This window comes from Phascolarctos cinereus, unplaced genomic scaffold, assembly GCF_003287225.1.
Source record: "Phascolarctos cinereus isolate Bilbo 61053 unplaced genomic scaffold, phaCin_HiC Scaffold_5;HRSCAF=322, whole genome shotgun sequence".
Lineage (NCBI taxonomy): Eukaryota > Metazoa > Chordata > Mammalia > Diprotodontia > Phascolarctidae > Phascolarctos > Phascolarctos cinereus.
Genome location: NW_027555958.1, coordinates 125,437,898 through 125,452,555, shown reverse-complemented (window position 1 = coordinate 125,452,555; position 14,658 = coordinate 125,437,898). Strand labels below are relative to the sequence as shown.

Below are 14,658 nucleotides of genomic sequence, written 5' to 3'. Positions count from 1 at the left end.
CAGCTCCTGTCTCTAAAGAGATTACCTTCTAATGGGATATGCCACATATTGGAAATTAATAAATACAGGATTATACACAAAATGCATTTAAAATTCAATATTGGAAGGGGCCATATATAAATGGGAGAATCAGGAAAGGCCTCCTTAAAGAGCTGGCATGAAGATAGAGGGGAATTAGAGATTCCAAGAGAACATTTAAGCCTAGAGGAGGGTGTAGAGTATGGCATAGTCAAAGAAAATGTAATGTCATTTATGGGGAAGATCAAGTTGGCCAATGTCCCTGCAGCATAGAGTATGTGAGCTGGAGAAATGTGTAGTTATCCTAGAAAGCCAAACGGGAGCCAGATTGTGAAGGACTTTAAACAGCAAGCCGTGGAGTTTGCATTTTATCCTAGGGGCAATGGGAATTGTTTCCCAGTAATCTTTAATCACTTTTATGGCGCTGTTTATCACAGGTTAGCTAAGCAGATAGTTTTGCTACTGTTAATATAATGATTGATCTGCTAGGGCAGTGGACAAGGGCAGTGTCACCAATGTGGTTTTATTCTAACATCAACAAAGCCTTGGACAAAGCCCCTCCTGCTATGCTTGTATACTTGGTGGAGAGAGAGGACCTAGACAGTAATAATACGTTTGTGTGAGTTTGGAGGTGATGGAATGTCCAGACCCAAAGAATGGCCATTAATAACTCTGTGCCAACATGTATGGACATTTCTAGTGGAGTATCTCAGGGATCTGTCCTTGACCTAATTCTTTGTAACATTTTTTTTTTCTGTATCAGTGACTTGAATGAAAGTATAGATGGAGTATTAATCAGACCTACAGATGACACAAACCTGGCAGGGATAGTTAACATATTGGGCGAAATTGTCAGGGTATTTTTACTACCACTACCATCACTACCACCACTACCATCACTATTGCTATTACTACTACTACTACTACTACTACCACTACCACCACTATTACCACTTCTACTACCAATACTATTACCATTGCTACTATCATCACTACTACTACCAGCATTGCCACTACTACTATTAATACTACTACTAGTCATCACCACCACTACCACTACTACTACTACTATTAATAATAATTATTATAACTAACATGTAGCTCTTTAAGATGAGCACCTTATAAATATACAGAGCATTTTACAAATATTATCTCATTTTATTCTCATAATAATCATTAGGTGCTTTTATTGTCCTCTGTTTTACAGATGAGGAAACTGAGGCAGACAGGTTAAATGACTTGTCCAGTGTTACACAGCTGTCTGAGGCCAGATCTGAACTTGGGTCTTCCCTTCTCCAGGCTCAGAGCTCTATCTCCTTGACTGTCTAGTATGTTGAACTCCCCACAGGAGGCTCTCTAGGTTTAATTCAATGAACACACACACACATATTTAATTTAATTTAATAATGATTAATAAAAATCCCTGCAGTTGAATCCAGAAAGTCACCTTCACAAATCCAGGGTAGGGGATTTGTGGGGCTGTTTTTCATGGACCTTGAGCTCAGGATGAATCAAGATTACAATAGGGCAGTCAAAAGAATTGTGAACTTGTTCCTTCTTTTTTTGGCAAAAGACCTATGATTTCTTTAGTGTGAGGAATTCCTGATATGGAAACTCCCTGTATTGGTAGAGATTAAGATCATCTTAGATTGCTTTAGTCCAGAATATGAGAAGGGGGATGGTTCTGCCCTCCATATTATTTAGATTATTTGACAGATGCAGTGGATAGTGTACTGGGCCTAGAATCAGGGAGACCTGAGTTCAAAACCAGCCACAGACAGTTACTAGCTGTATGACTCTGGGCAAGTCACTTAACCACTGTCTGCCTCTGTGTACTCATCTGTAAAATGGGGAATAATAATAGCTCCTAAGGGTTGTAGGGATCAAATGAGATAATATTTGTAAAGCACGTTGTAAACCTTAAAGTCTAATATAAATGCTAGCTATGATGATGGTGGTGGCAGCATTATATATGGGAAATATGAGACAAAATAGCAAACAGCCCCTGCCCTCAAGAAATATACATTCTGGGAATGTAAATTCTCCATATTTCATATTACACACCATGTGATTTGAAAAGGATCGTAGACTTAGAGCCAGAAGCAATCTTGGAAGACATTTTACAAATGAAGAAACTGAGATCGAGGGATTTTAAGTGACTTGCCCAAGATCACAAAGGTAATGCCCAAGCAAAGATTGAAATCCAGGACTCTGCAGTGAACCACATTCCATGCTGGAACCCATAAAAAATGGCAGAGCTGATATGGAATTGGAGTGCTGTCAGCTCTTCTTTGATAGAAGAAGAGTAAGTGCACCATAGAAATAGTAACATAACAAAGAAAATTAATGAGAAACTTCTAACATCCAGTGTTAAATAAAAAAATAAGTTCTTCATTTCAACAAGCCAATGAGCATTTATTAAGTGCCTACTATATGCCAGGAACTGCTTACCTCTCTGCAAAGAGGAATAAGAATTTTAAGCCAAACTTCTCAAAAAAAGATGCTTCTCATGTTACTTTGTCAGGTTTTCAAAGTTCAGAGCTTGGAGAACGTGGTCACCATGTGGTCTTTTCTATCATCATTGGAGTAGCAGTTCTATCAAACTCACAGATCTAGCGTCAAAGATACTGCAGGACATTTAGAAAACAACACCTCTTACCCTCTGGTAAAAATAAAAAACCCCTGGGTGACTCTAAAACTAAGTAATCTTAGTTATCTAGTGGTTGTCCTTTCTTTCTTTCTTTCTTTCTTTCTTTCTTTCTTTCTTTCTTTCTTTCTTTCTTTCTTTCTTTCTTTCTTTCTTTCTATAGGAAAAACTATTAATTTGTTAAAAAGCACAGTTTATTCGTTTGTTTGTTTATATATTACTGTCCGGGAATGATATGGATCAAGGTAAAGACTGGATTTAAGATTTCATTGGTACAGGGAATTCCTGTGTGAGCAGGACTCCTCCTACTAATGCATATTGGTACCTTCTCTGCAGTTTATCATTTTTAAAGAGTTACCTAGAGAAATTTAGAGACTTGCCATATAGCCAACATGATGGCTGCAAAGTCTACAGTATTTCTGATGTTTCATTTAGTCACAAGTGTCTTAGTGAATTCTACTCATGCTAGAAAATAATCAAAAATACTGATTTTGGGGGGGTCATTGTTTTGTTTTGGGCTTCAGGTTTTTTGTTTGTGTTTTTGAACTTAATTGAGAGTTCTCTTTTCCAATAGAGATTCCCTACCTTCTGTAAAATTTAAAGTGTCAGTGCTTGGGACACTGAAAAGCTAAATGATTTGCCCAGGGTCACACAGCTTTTTTTTTTTCTTAAAGAATCAGGAAAATTCACCAGTAGTTAAGAGTATTTTAAAAAATGCATTGTTGCCTTTTGTTTAAAAACTTTGATATTCCATTTCCCCTTCACCTCTCCCTTCTTCCTCCAATCTATCCTTGTGACAAAGAAAAACCTTTAAGCAAAGCCATTTATTACCTACTGCTGCAAAAATGTATACTGGCTTCTACAACCATATCCCCTGGTGCTGAGAAAATGAAGGTGTGTTTCCTTCTGAGTTCTGCAGGATCATGATTATTCATTTCAGTTCACCATAATTAAACTGCTTTTTAGTGTTATGATTCATTGTACTTTGCTGGGTACAAAAAAATACCCTTTATTTTGAAAAGCAGATATACGTAGTCCTATGCCTGAACATTAGAATCAGAAGTATTTTTTGTCTCTCTATAAATGAATGAATCTTAGTGTGCCTGAAGCCCCTGAAATAGAAAAAGACAGAATTTAGAATACTGAAAGTCATTGGACATCTCATTGAGTAGCATAAGTACAGAAATGCTCTCAGACCTTGTGGGCTGTGTAATTTCATAAATACATAACCTGTTACCTCCTCCAAATAGAAACATATTAATAACATGCACTTGTAAAATGGTTTATATCTTACAAAGCAATTTCACAATAGTGTCCCAAAAGTTTTGGGACACCTGGTATTGAAGAGGTCTAGGACTTTGGGGTGCTGTTGGAAGTGCAGGATGGCAGTACTGGGCCCTGTCTGAAAGAATTCAACTCAAATCACCTTCAGTCAGAGGAAAAATTTATTAATGATAAATCACTTAGGCCAGGTGACTCCCGTAAGAACAAGTGGGCATGAGAAGTGTCAGCCTTTTGGGCATGAGGTTCTCAGCCCGAATGAGGGCCAGGGTAGATCTTATATACTTGGGGTAACCAGGGAAGGGTCTGGGAAAAGGGTCTGGGTGAGAATTCCCGGAGATTGGAATGTCTAAGAGATTGAATAGACAATGGGAATAGATAATGAAGGAACTGAAAGAATGAGATCAAAAAGGTGGGGCCAGGGCTTTCAAAGGGAGATGAGGGGCTGGGGCTTGTAGACAAATGGGAGCCAGATTCCCTTTGGGCAAGGGGCAAAGATCTTGGCTTGGGCCACACCCCATCAGTATTATCTAATTTAGTTAGTCATTGAAATGAACCAGTGAGGTAGCTAGGGCAAATATGGTAATTCCTTTCTTTACAGATGAGAAAACTGAGGGCCAGAGAGAGTTTAAATCCAAGGTCATGTAGCTACTAAGTTAGAGAGCTAGGGCTCAGAACCTTTCTTTTTCAGTGTCCATTGCTTTTTTCATAACACCATGATGTCCTGCCTGACAATGTCACCTCTCTATGGGCATTTCTTGATTATATTGTGGTTTATCCATGGCACAATTTTTATATTAGGGAGAGGGAGCATGACCCTGTACTGGACGTGGAATCAGGAAGACCTGGGTTCAAAATCTCTGCTCTGACACATGCGGCTTTGTGCCATATGGCTGCTAGTTATTGATAACTTTTGCTGACAGTATGTATATGTGTGTGTTTATATAGTTTATCTAGTACATATAATTTATATGGAATTAATAAAGTAATATTTTATAATACAACACAATATATGAAATCATCAGTAATTTAGTAAATTATTGATTAGTTACTTTTAAACTTATTTAATAAAATAATAAATATAAAGTAGATGAAATGACTAGTAAATAATGTAGTTTATTAACAACTATTAATTATTATTAATACTGACATTTTGAAGCACTTTGCATAGAATCCTTTCTTTTGAGATTATCTTCAAATTTTCTGGTATATATCTTGTTTTCGTGTTTGTCCCCCTTTATATTGTGAGCTCCCCTTTTATTTTGTTTCATTATTATATGTTTAGTATTACATTAATATGTATTTATGGAATAAAATAAGCATTTCTATAACACAGTACAATAAAAAAAGATGATTGTACCTGAAACTCCAAATCTGTTAGGTACAATTTGCTATTCCTTTCAAATATACAACAAAATTAGCATGTAAATTTTTTTCTACCCTCCCCCCACCCTGCCCTAGAGATGGCTATTATTATACCCACATATATATGTAAAATTATTCTATACATTCTTCTATTTATCGTTCTTTCTCTGAAAGCTGTCTTTCTTCATATGCCCTTTGTAGCTAATTTGAGTATTTAAAAATAGTCAAAATAACTTATTCACTCAAAGTCGTTCTTAAAACAATATTGCTATTACTACGTTTTGCATTTAAATGACAAAAACTCTCTGTTTTAGGAATACCAGCTATTACCCTGAACCCCATCCAGTAGTAAAGATAATGAATAGTTGACAGTAGCTAATTAGAATTGTAAATGCTGAGAGGTCTGTAGAATAATTAAAGCTTTTGAGTCAGCCTAATGAAGATTTAGAAATAGTATTGCTTTCCTCTAGATTTTGGTTTTCTTTAGGAGTGGGGAGAGTAGTACTTTCACTTAGAATTTTCCAGTACTTGTATGGTCACCTTTCTTTTATCATAGAATCCCAAGCACAGAATCTCAGGTTTGAAAGAGAATTCAGAGGCCAGTGGGGCCAATCTGAACCTTCTGCAAATGGTCCTTCAGGCTTTACTTGAACCTGTTTCCTCCCAAGGTAGCTTATTCTAACTTTGTATGGCTCTAATTGTCACATCCACCTTACATATCTTCCCTTTTGAAGCTATTTCTTCACCATGATCCCCCTTCAGGTACTTGAAGAGAGCTATCATATCCTTCCAAGTCTTCTCTTCTCCAAACTAGGTATCCCCAAAGTTCCTCCAACCAATCCTTACAGTTCACAAACTCAAAGCCCTTCGCTGTTCTGGTTGCCATTGTGTGGATGCTCTTGAGAACATCATGTCCTTCTTAAAACTGAACACAATACTCTTTTATGGTCTAACTAGAACATAGTATAGGGGGACTGTCACATCTAGTCCTAAAACAACAATGGCAACCATTACTACTAGTAGTAGTACTACTACTACCATTATTACTCTTACTACCTTCATGCACAAAGCATTACAAAGGCTTACAAAGCATTACGCAGGCTTACAAAGTGCTTTACATATATTATTGATCCTTAAAACAGTTGTGTGAAATAGATCCTGGTATTACCCCTATTTTACAAATTAGAAAGCTTTGATTAAATGACTTACTCAGGGTCACACATCTAAGTAAGTTTCTGAGGCCAGATTTGTAGTCAGGTCTTCCAACCACACAATCCTCTCTCTACCCACTGTGCTGATAGGTATCTTAATGTGGTCTAATGTTGTATTAAGTCTTTTGGTTGCCATATCTCACTATTCACTCTTAATTTGCAGTCCACTCAATGTCTTTTTCAGGTAGACTCTTATCTAGTGTGTGATATATCTTGCATCATGTATTTGTGAAGTTGATTTACATTTGTCCCCATTGAGTTTCATCTTATTAGGTTCAACCCAGTGTTCTAGGCTGTTGAGATGTGGAATGGGGTGAGGTGGGGATCCTGTTTCTGTCATATAATGTTAGCCTCCTAGCTTTGGGTTGCCTGCAAATTTAATAAGCACCTTTATCCAAGTCATTGACAAAAATGTTTAAATAATACAAGACCAGACGTATATCTCTAGGGTATTCCACTAGAGATTTCCTTTAAGGTTGACATTAATGAGTTGCCCATTGGGTCCATACAGTCACTCAGGTGCTAATCAGGATGACTCACCCTCAGAGGAGTTTCTTGTCAGTAAAAAGAGAGACAAAATGAGAGTTGAATCATTTTGTCACGTCTCCATTGTCAGGAACCATTGTTCCATTTACCCAAAGCAGTTCTTTTTTTGATCCTCCTGTTTTTATGAAATATAGTTTCTAAGAACTATATCTCCCCCCCCCCCTTTTTTGGTTATCCTTAGCAGTCTTCACCTGCTCCAGCTCATTCTGAGCTTTAGCATGGATGCTCTTTGTACAGGAACATACCACACTTTTATTTTGCCACCCTCTCTTATTTGCCCTTGTTTCCATCTTCTGTACATGTCTTTTAAAAATCTAAGTTTGATAAAAACCCCTGTGCATCCATATTGGTCTCTTTAGACAACTCTATCTTGTCTTCCTTATTGGAAGTACCCTCCATCCTATATTTCTTCATGTGTGTAGATCTTCTTAATATACAATGCTATCACTCCTCTCCAAAATTGATCTCTTCCTTCTTTCTCCTCCTGTCTTCCCTTCCTCTCTCCCTGCTTTTCTTCCCTCTCCCTTCTTTTCTCTCTCCCTTCCTCTATTCATCCTTCCTTCCCTCCTTTCTTCTCTCCTTCTCTCGCTTCCTTCCTTCCTTCCTTCCCTTATATGAGTCTTAAAAGACATTTGGTTCTTGAGACATGAGTCTATGAGACATTTTATTTTTTGGTTTGTCTTTACTTAAAGGGAAGTTTTTCCACAACCCCGTGACCAAAGAAAGTTTGAACTAGTTACAGCTATTGTGAGAGTTAAACTGTATGATGCAAGGATTAACCATATAATCTCTCAATTTAGATTTGTTAACCAGGAACTAGACTTAAGTGCTCCAGGCATCAGATGATTAGTAAAGTAAATTGATGCATCCAGGAGGATTTACTAGGCAGTTTAATCTCGCTAGGTTGTTGACTAGACCATTTTCCATAGAAAAATGCAGGGTAAATTCATCTATTCATCATTTTTTAATACCTTCAGCCATGAAGTCATAATTCTAGGCATGTGAATATTCAGTAACTCATGACTTCGGCTCCAAAATGCCCCTGAGCAGTTTCTTAAATTGAGCAATTTTTTTTTTTAATAAGGCAGTTGGGGTTAAGTGACTTGCCCGGGGTCACACAGCTAGTAAGTGTCAAGTGTTTGGTCTGAGGCTGGATTTGAACTCAGGTCCTCCTGACTTCAGGACCGGTGCTCTATCCAAGCCACCTAGCTGCCCCTGAGCAATTTCTTAAAGTATAGCAACAAGGAGATTAAAAACACTCTTCCTTTTAGGAGCTCATAACAAACCAATGATTCTTGAGCCAATTTAGAACCTAACAGTACTTTAGCCAAGTACTTTTTTCACCTGAAAGCACTGAGAATTTATTAAAAAAAAAAAAAGAAACAAAACCAAAAACAAATCTACAAGCATTTTAAATAAATATCCCTAAGTGATTAGAATACTGGGAAACTTCAGTTACATGTCAATGAAGAGTAGGGGCAGGGAAGAGGTACAGAAGGTACCCAAGGAACAAAAAAAAATCAAGTTTTATTTTTTAATTTCTTAATAGGAAATAATGAAATGATTACTAATGCATCCAGGTGGGCAGATGGGCTTGGTCTAGAGTGACTGGGCTTTGGATATGCAAAGAACATTTGTAGGTAGAGATAGGAAATGCCCAGCATTTCTAGGTAGAACATTTACTGGGTACTAATGAATTGCTTTGTAGCTGACCGTTTAAGAAATGAGCCAAGCCTCTGCTAAGCCAAATACAAAATAAAAAACAAAACTGGTATCTGGGAATGTAAAAATCCAGTTTAATTGTGTGAAGCACAGTATCTATTTTTAAGTGATTGAACCAATAGGCACACCTATGCATGCCCGGTTTCTGTGGCAAAATTAGTGACCTCTCTTATCTATTATGGCATGTAGGTGAAAAGAATGGAAGAGAACCAGATGATGCTGAACTGGTGAGGCTCAGCAAGAGGCTGGTGGAGAATGCTGTCCTCAAGGCTGTGCAGCAGTATTTAGAAGAAACACAAAACAAAACTAGGCAGGTGGATGGAAGCCCTGTGAAAACTGAAGAGCCCGTGCACTCAGACAGAAATGACAGTGATAATAACAGGAAATGAGAACTGACCATCGCTTACATCTCCCAGCTTTGATTCATGAAGTTGCGTTGACTGACTTGCCTGATACTGGCTGTCAAAGTGTGTCTCATTGAGATGCGGCTCCTGTCTTAGTATACTGTCCTAGCAGAGGTGTCTGCAATTCTTATAAACAAATAGAATGCTGGGAATAAGGGGACATGAAGCTATGAAAAAGGAGAGACTTGAGTTCTGCCTACCCGTGTTTGCTAGAATGCCTTTGTGTGACGAAAAAGGTGGATGAGACTTTTGTCCATGCCATGAACGCTACATTTATTGCCATGGAAGAAGCCTTGCCATAAGTGGAAATAATGCCATCTGCCTTGCTGAACAGCAGGGTTTTTTGACTGCTTGTTCTGCGGCCAAAAATCGCAAATTCTGCCATTACAAAGCCAACTAGTGCTAAGTTAGTCATGGCCATTATGGAAGTGATCACCATCAGTACAACTGACCTGTATATAATGTTTCTGACGTTTTTCTGATCATCTTGCCTCCCTGCCATTACTGTTATTTACAGTAAGAGAAACATGTAAATTCTATTTTTTCACATAATGTTACCTTTTTCTATAAGATATGGACTGTTTTAAAGGCTTTTAAAATTTCAGTTTTGATAAGTTAGTGTGCTGTATTTTTATGTTTTTCATTGACATTCACTAAATGCAAAAATATGTGATTTTTTCCCCCCTATAGGCAAGAAACCTGTCATAATCATGGACTTAATTAAGGAAGCTTTGCTTGGAGAAAGGATGGGTGTGTTGTCCAAAGTCAAACAGATAAAGGAACTTTTATCAAAACCTGACATTGAGGCTCAAATCAAGAGAGAGTTATTTGATGTAAGACTGAGCAGCAACGATACTCTAGAAAAAAACTATTGATGCCAGTTTTTTATTTAAATCTTTTCTAAAATGCTTCTAATAGTCCTCTCTTTCCTGAAATCTTTTCAGACTCTAATATACCTTTTTGGTAAACCCATCTCACTTACTTTCCTCATATTATTCTGCTGTTGGAATAAATAAGATTGTAATTTGTGATCATGGCTGTAACATAGAACTTGGACTGGGTGAGCCTAGGAACACCAATACACATGTGCCAGCATATCTGACCCACACACTGTGCACTCCTGTGGTAGTGCTGCTTTGTGTAAGCATCTGAATAGGAATGATCCTATTTACTGATTGGCTTTTCCTTCTCACTTGGGGAAATAATTATTCCTATGATGGAATTATAAAACCTTACTTTCTCAAAACACAAGTCACTCATTTCATGCAGATCTGTCCAAGCACTGTGTTCATTCTTTAATGATGTTAAAAAAAAAAAACCCAACATATTTCTTTTGGTTTTGTTTTCAAAGCAGTTTCTGTAGCCGGGTTGTATGCTAATGAAAGCAGGAATATTGATTTTAGAAAAGCAAAAGATTGATACTATCTAAAGAAAAGTGACAAGTTGGCTCATGGCATATCTAAGTGGCAACAAGCAAATATTTGGGTAAGAAATTAACCAGTGCCCATGGGCATTGGTGCTAGTTTATTATCTAGGGATGCTGTTTCTGAACCATCAAACTTTTCAACTAAACCAGTTTATTTCTAACATTCATATTGGGATTCATTTCCCTGAGTCAAGTTTCTTAATTTTCAGTCACTGGGCTCTTTCTTGTCAATTCAGATTGCCATCCCATCAAATCACTTGAGATCCATTCTAGCTCTAGACAGATAAATAATATATATAAAGAAAAATGCAGTATTATGGAGAAAGCTTGCCATATTAACATAGCCTTAGTTTTTCAACATGTAAACCAAATGAAGTGTTTTTAGTGATCTGACTCTCCTGTGCATCGTGTTCTTTTTTTAATTTGCCAGTGTTTGTGTTTACTGTGTGTATTGATACTTGAATACACATTTTTAAATGTAATTATTGTAGCCAGTCCTTGAGAGATATTGCAAACTTAATAGTATTCTTGTCCCTCAGTAAATAATGAGTTCTGTCTTTTTTAATTTCTTAATAAAGATGGATTTTTATTTTCTGCTTTTTGAAGTCAGTTCCTGGTCGTGTCTTGTAGGACGTGAAGCTCTTTGCACTAGTTCCTTGTTTTAAAAAAGCATCCATGTATATTTGCCCAAGATGTTTCTAGTTGGTTTCCCAGTCTTTTACTCTGTAGTCGCTGTAAAACGTGTGCTTACCGCTGATTGAAAATTGTGACAGGGGAAAAATAGTTCAGAGGTTATTCATGGAATCATTGCCTTCTGGGTCATATCTCATGGGTTCTAGCTATTTTTTCAGTGGATGAATTACAGCGCATTTGTTTATATAAATGAATTTAAGGCATTTTCATTCTTCCTAATAAAGATACCCTTTGTCCTTTGTTGTTTTTTTATTTCCTGGTCCCTCCTTCCTACCCCCCCATCCATGTGCTGACTCAAGCTGACCTCAAAGTGTTTTCAGTAGTAGAATAAAATAGGATCCAGTTCCTTCCTGGAAAATAACAAGCTAACTCCCACATTGTTCTGTAGTATATAGGAAATGCTTTTCAAGACCAGTTTTTGTTCTCTTTTTGGGGGTTTTGAAAAATGATTGAATAAACCAAGGGAGGGCTATCTTACAGTAAAGATCTTATTTCTTAACAGTTTCCTCTGAGATAATTTTTGTGTATCAGTGGAATTCAACAAATGAAGCCATAAACAGGAGCTCTGACAGGGTGTCTTTCTTCATTTTCTTTTATGTGCCTTGCCTTCATACTAAAATAACACATTTGTCAAAGCAGCTCAGTACTACTGTGATAAGTACTGCAGAAATACTTCTGCAAGTTTAGATAGCTTTTTGAAAGCGTTTCAGTGAGGTACTCCATAGAGGATTAACTGAAAAACACACAATTAAATGAGAGACCAAGTTACTTCCTAAAAACTAGTCATTCAAATGTAAGAGCTTGCAAAAAGCTGGGCAGCAATGCTGATGACAGGCTGTGGAGTCCCCTAACACATTAAGAAGCAAAATACGAGAGATGATTTGGTCATAGTAGAGGACCATATATGACAGATGTGCTACAGCTTGAAGCAACACCATCATTCATCCCAAGAGGATTCATCTCCATGAATACTTAAAGAGAAGAATACATTTTCAGAAAATTTATGGGTAAGCAAGCCTGATAGTAGAAATTACATTATGTCTACTGCCATGAATTAAAAAAAAAAACAACACCTCACAAGGCAAGAATGATTCAGAAAAGGGGCAGCCACTTTTCTGCTAGTGAATCATAAGAAAGGAACTACATGAAGAAAAGCAAGAAAGAAAGGTTAGTAAAGAGACCCAGGGGGTTGGAAGTCTTAGATGTATCTTTTCACCCATAACCATCTAAAACTAAGTTTGCAAAAGAGGATTGAGACGGTTCTCTAAACAATAACTACAACAAGTCAACAGTAACGAAGCTTAGTTTGGGCTTTTAAAATAATCAGCTTCAGTTTTACGTGAGTCAGATTTGTGGAGTCATTGCTCAGTGTTCACTGGGCAGAGCCAGAGACTGGTGCCATCAACAAACAGCTGGAATTCAAATATGCTCTTGTTTAGTTTAGTTGTGTCTGACTTTTAGTGACCCTCTTTGGGGTTTTCTTGGCAAAGGTGCTGGAGTGGTTGGCCATTTCCTTCTCCAGCTCATTTTACAGATGAGGAAACTGAGACAAACAGAGTTAAGTGACTTGCCCAGGGTCACACAGCTAGTAAGAATCTGAGGTCAAATTTGAACTTGGGTTCTCCTGACTCCAGGCCTGGCCTATCCACTGGACCACTTAAACTACTCTTGTGAAAAATGAGGGGTAATGAGAGCTGACCTGGAGGTGAGGATGACAACCTGGGTTAAAATACCTACTCTGGCATATTTGGGTGAAGGAGCTAGTATGTGGAAATTTTATCTCCATTTGACAGATGTCAGACACTGAAGCACTGAGAAGGTAAGGGATTTGCGTAAGGTCCTGTAGGCTGAAGCAGATGGCTGAGTTACGTGTTTTTTCCATAGTTTCAAGCTGCCACTGCCCAAGGTTGAGAAGACTGGTCCCAACCATCTTTGAGCTTTCATGCTTTTTTGCCTATTCCTTTCAATCTGTATCTATCATCTTGTAACTCTGATGAGTCAATAGTTTCAACTCTCCTGATATAACACCTGCTTTCAAACTGAGGGGCAGCTAGATGGCGCAGTGGATGGAGCAAAATGGCGCAGGCTTGGAATCAAAAAGACATGGGTTCAAAAGTGGCCTCAGACACTTACTAGATGTGTGATTCTGGGCAAGTCATTTAACCTTGTTGGCCTGTTTCCTCATCTGTAAAATGAGTTGGAGAAGGAAATGGCAAACTACTCCAGTGTTTTAGCCAAGAACATCCTCCAAAAGAGGTCAGGATGCGTTATACTAAGGTTTGTTATCCTAGCAGCTAATTTCAACAAATTAGTGAAGCCAAACTAAGGAAACTTGTTTAATTGTGGACCAAGTAATTATTCTTGCTGCCTTCTTCACCCTACCCCTCCTTGCTTATGTCATTCACTCTTCGTAGGAATAGGCTCAATACTCCCTTTAAATGCAACACATCATGTTAAACAAAACTGATTTTTTAAAAATCCTCTCTCATGATATTGAGTTTCAAAACACTTCTACAATTATTTGGGGAGAGAGGGCCAGAGCTATAATGTCCTTGGTAGAGTGAACTTTTGGTGTGGAAATGCTCCTTAGGGAGTGTGAAAAATGATTTCTAGACTCAGAGCTCCATCCCCTCCCCTCTCCCCAGCCTCCTTCTGAAAAGTTCTTCGGAAGGACATTACTGATGATGAGATTGCATTGGAAGCTGGCCAGGTTTGTGTGGAGACAGATTCTTCTGCCTAGATAGCCCAGGACTGGTGGTGGTGTGCTAGAACAGGTATTTCCTTTATCTGGAGGTAGAATGGTGTGGTGAGATGATATCAGCCCCAGCTGAAAAGGCATTGTCTGGGCAGCTAAGTGGTGCAGTGGATAGAGTACCAGCCCTGGATTCAGGAGGATCTGAGTTGAAATCTGACCTCAGACACGTAACACGCTAGCTGTGTGACTCTGGGCAAGTCACTTAACCCACAATTGCCTCATCAAAAAAAAAAGAAAGAAAAGGTATTGTACCAGGAGTAAGCAAGCGACCTAAGTCCCGTACTTAAGACCTCATTTTAATATAGCCTACTTCCCAGTGTGTTGACCTATCAGAGTTGATTGTCACCCCTTGGGAACAACTACTCTTCGAAGGGCATATAATCCTGTACCACCAAATCCCAAAATGAGTCAGTTCTTGACTGGCCCCCTTTAGGGGAGCTCAGTTCTGGACTGTAACTCCCATGCAATGCACGTTAATCCAGCTTGAGAGAAATAGAAACATTGACGCAGGCCCCAATCCATTTGTCTCTTAGAACGAACTCTGTTTTGGGGAGTGACTGAAGGAAACTATTTTGCAATTAAAGCCTTAG

At 38.1% G+C, this 14,658-nt stretch overlaps 2 protein-coding genes across 2 annotated transcripts in view; both read left to right on the top strand.

Annotated features, from left to right (window-relative positions):
- Positions 1 to 9,887, top strand: part of AKAP7 (A-kinase anchoring protein 7) — a 152,713-nt gene extending 142,826 nt beyond the window's left edge. The window contains exon 7 of the mRNA XM_078155132.1: positions 8,980 to 9,887. Within this exon, the coding sequence (XP_078011258.1) occupies positions 8,980 to 9,179 (200 nt within the window). The 3' untranslated portion in view covers positions 9,180 to 9,887. The remainder of the gene's footprint in view (positions 1 to 8,979) is intronic.
- LOC110208871 (A-kinase anchor protein 7 isoforms alpha and beta-like) overlaps positions 1 to 11,549 on the top strand; it is a 28,768-nt gene extending 17,219 nt beyond the window's left edge. Inside the window, exon 3 of the mRNA XM_078155135.1 lies at positions 9,885 to 11,549. Coding sequence (XP_078011261.1) covers positions 9,885 to 10,069 — 185 coding nt within the window. The 3' untranslated portion in view covers positions 10,070 to 11,549. The remainder of the gene's footprint in view (positions 1 to 9,884) is intronic.
- Positions 11,550 to 14,658: the final 3,109 nt, after the last annotated feature.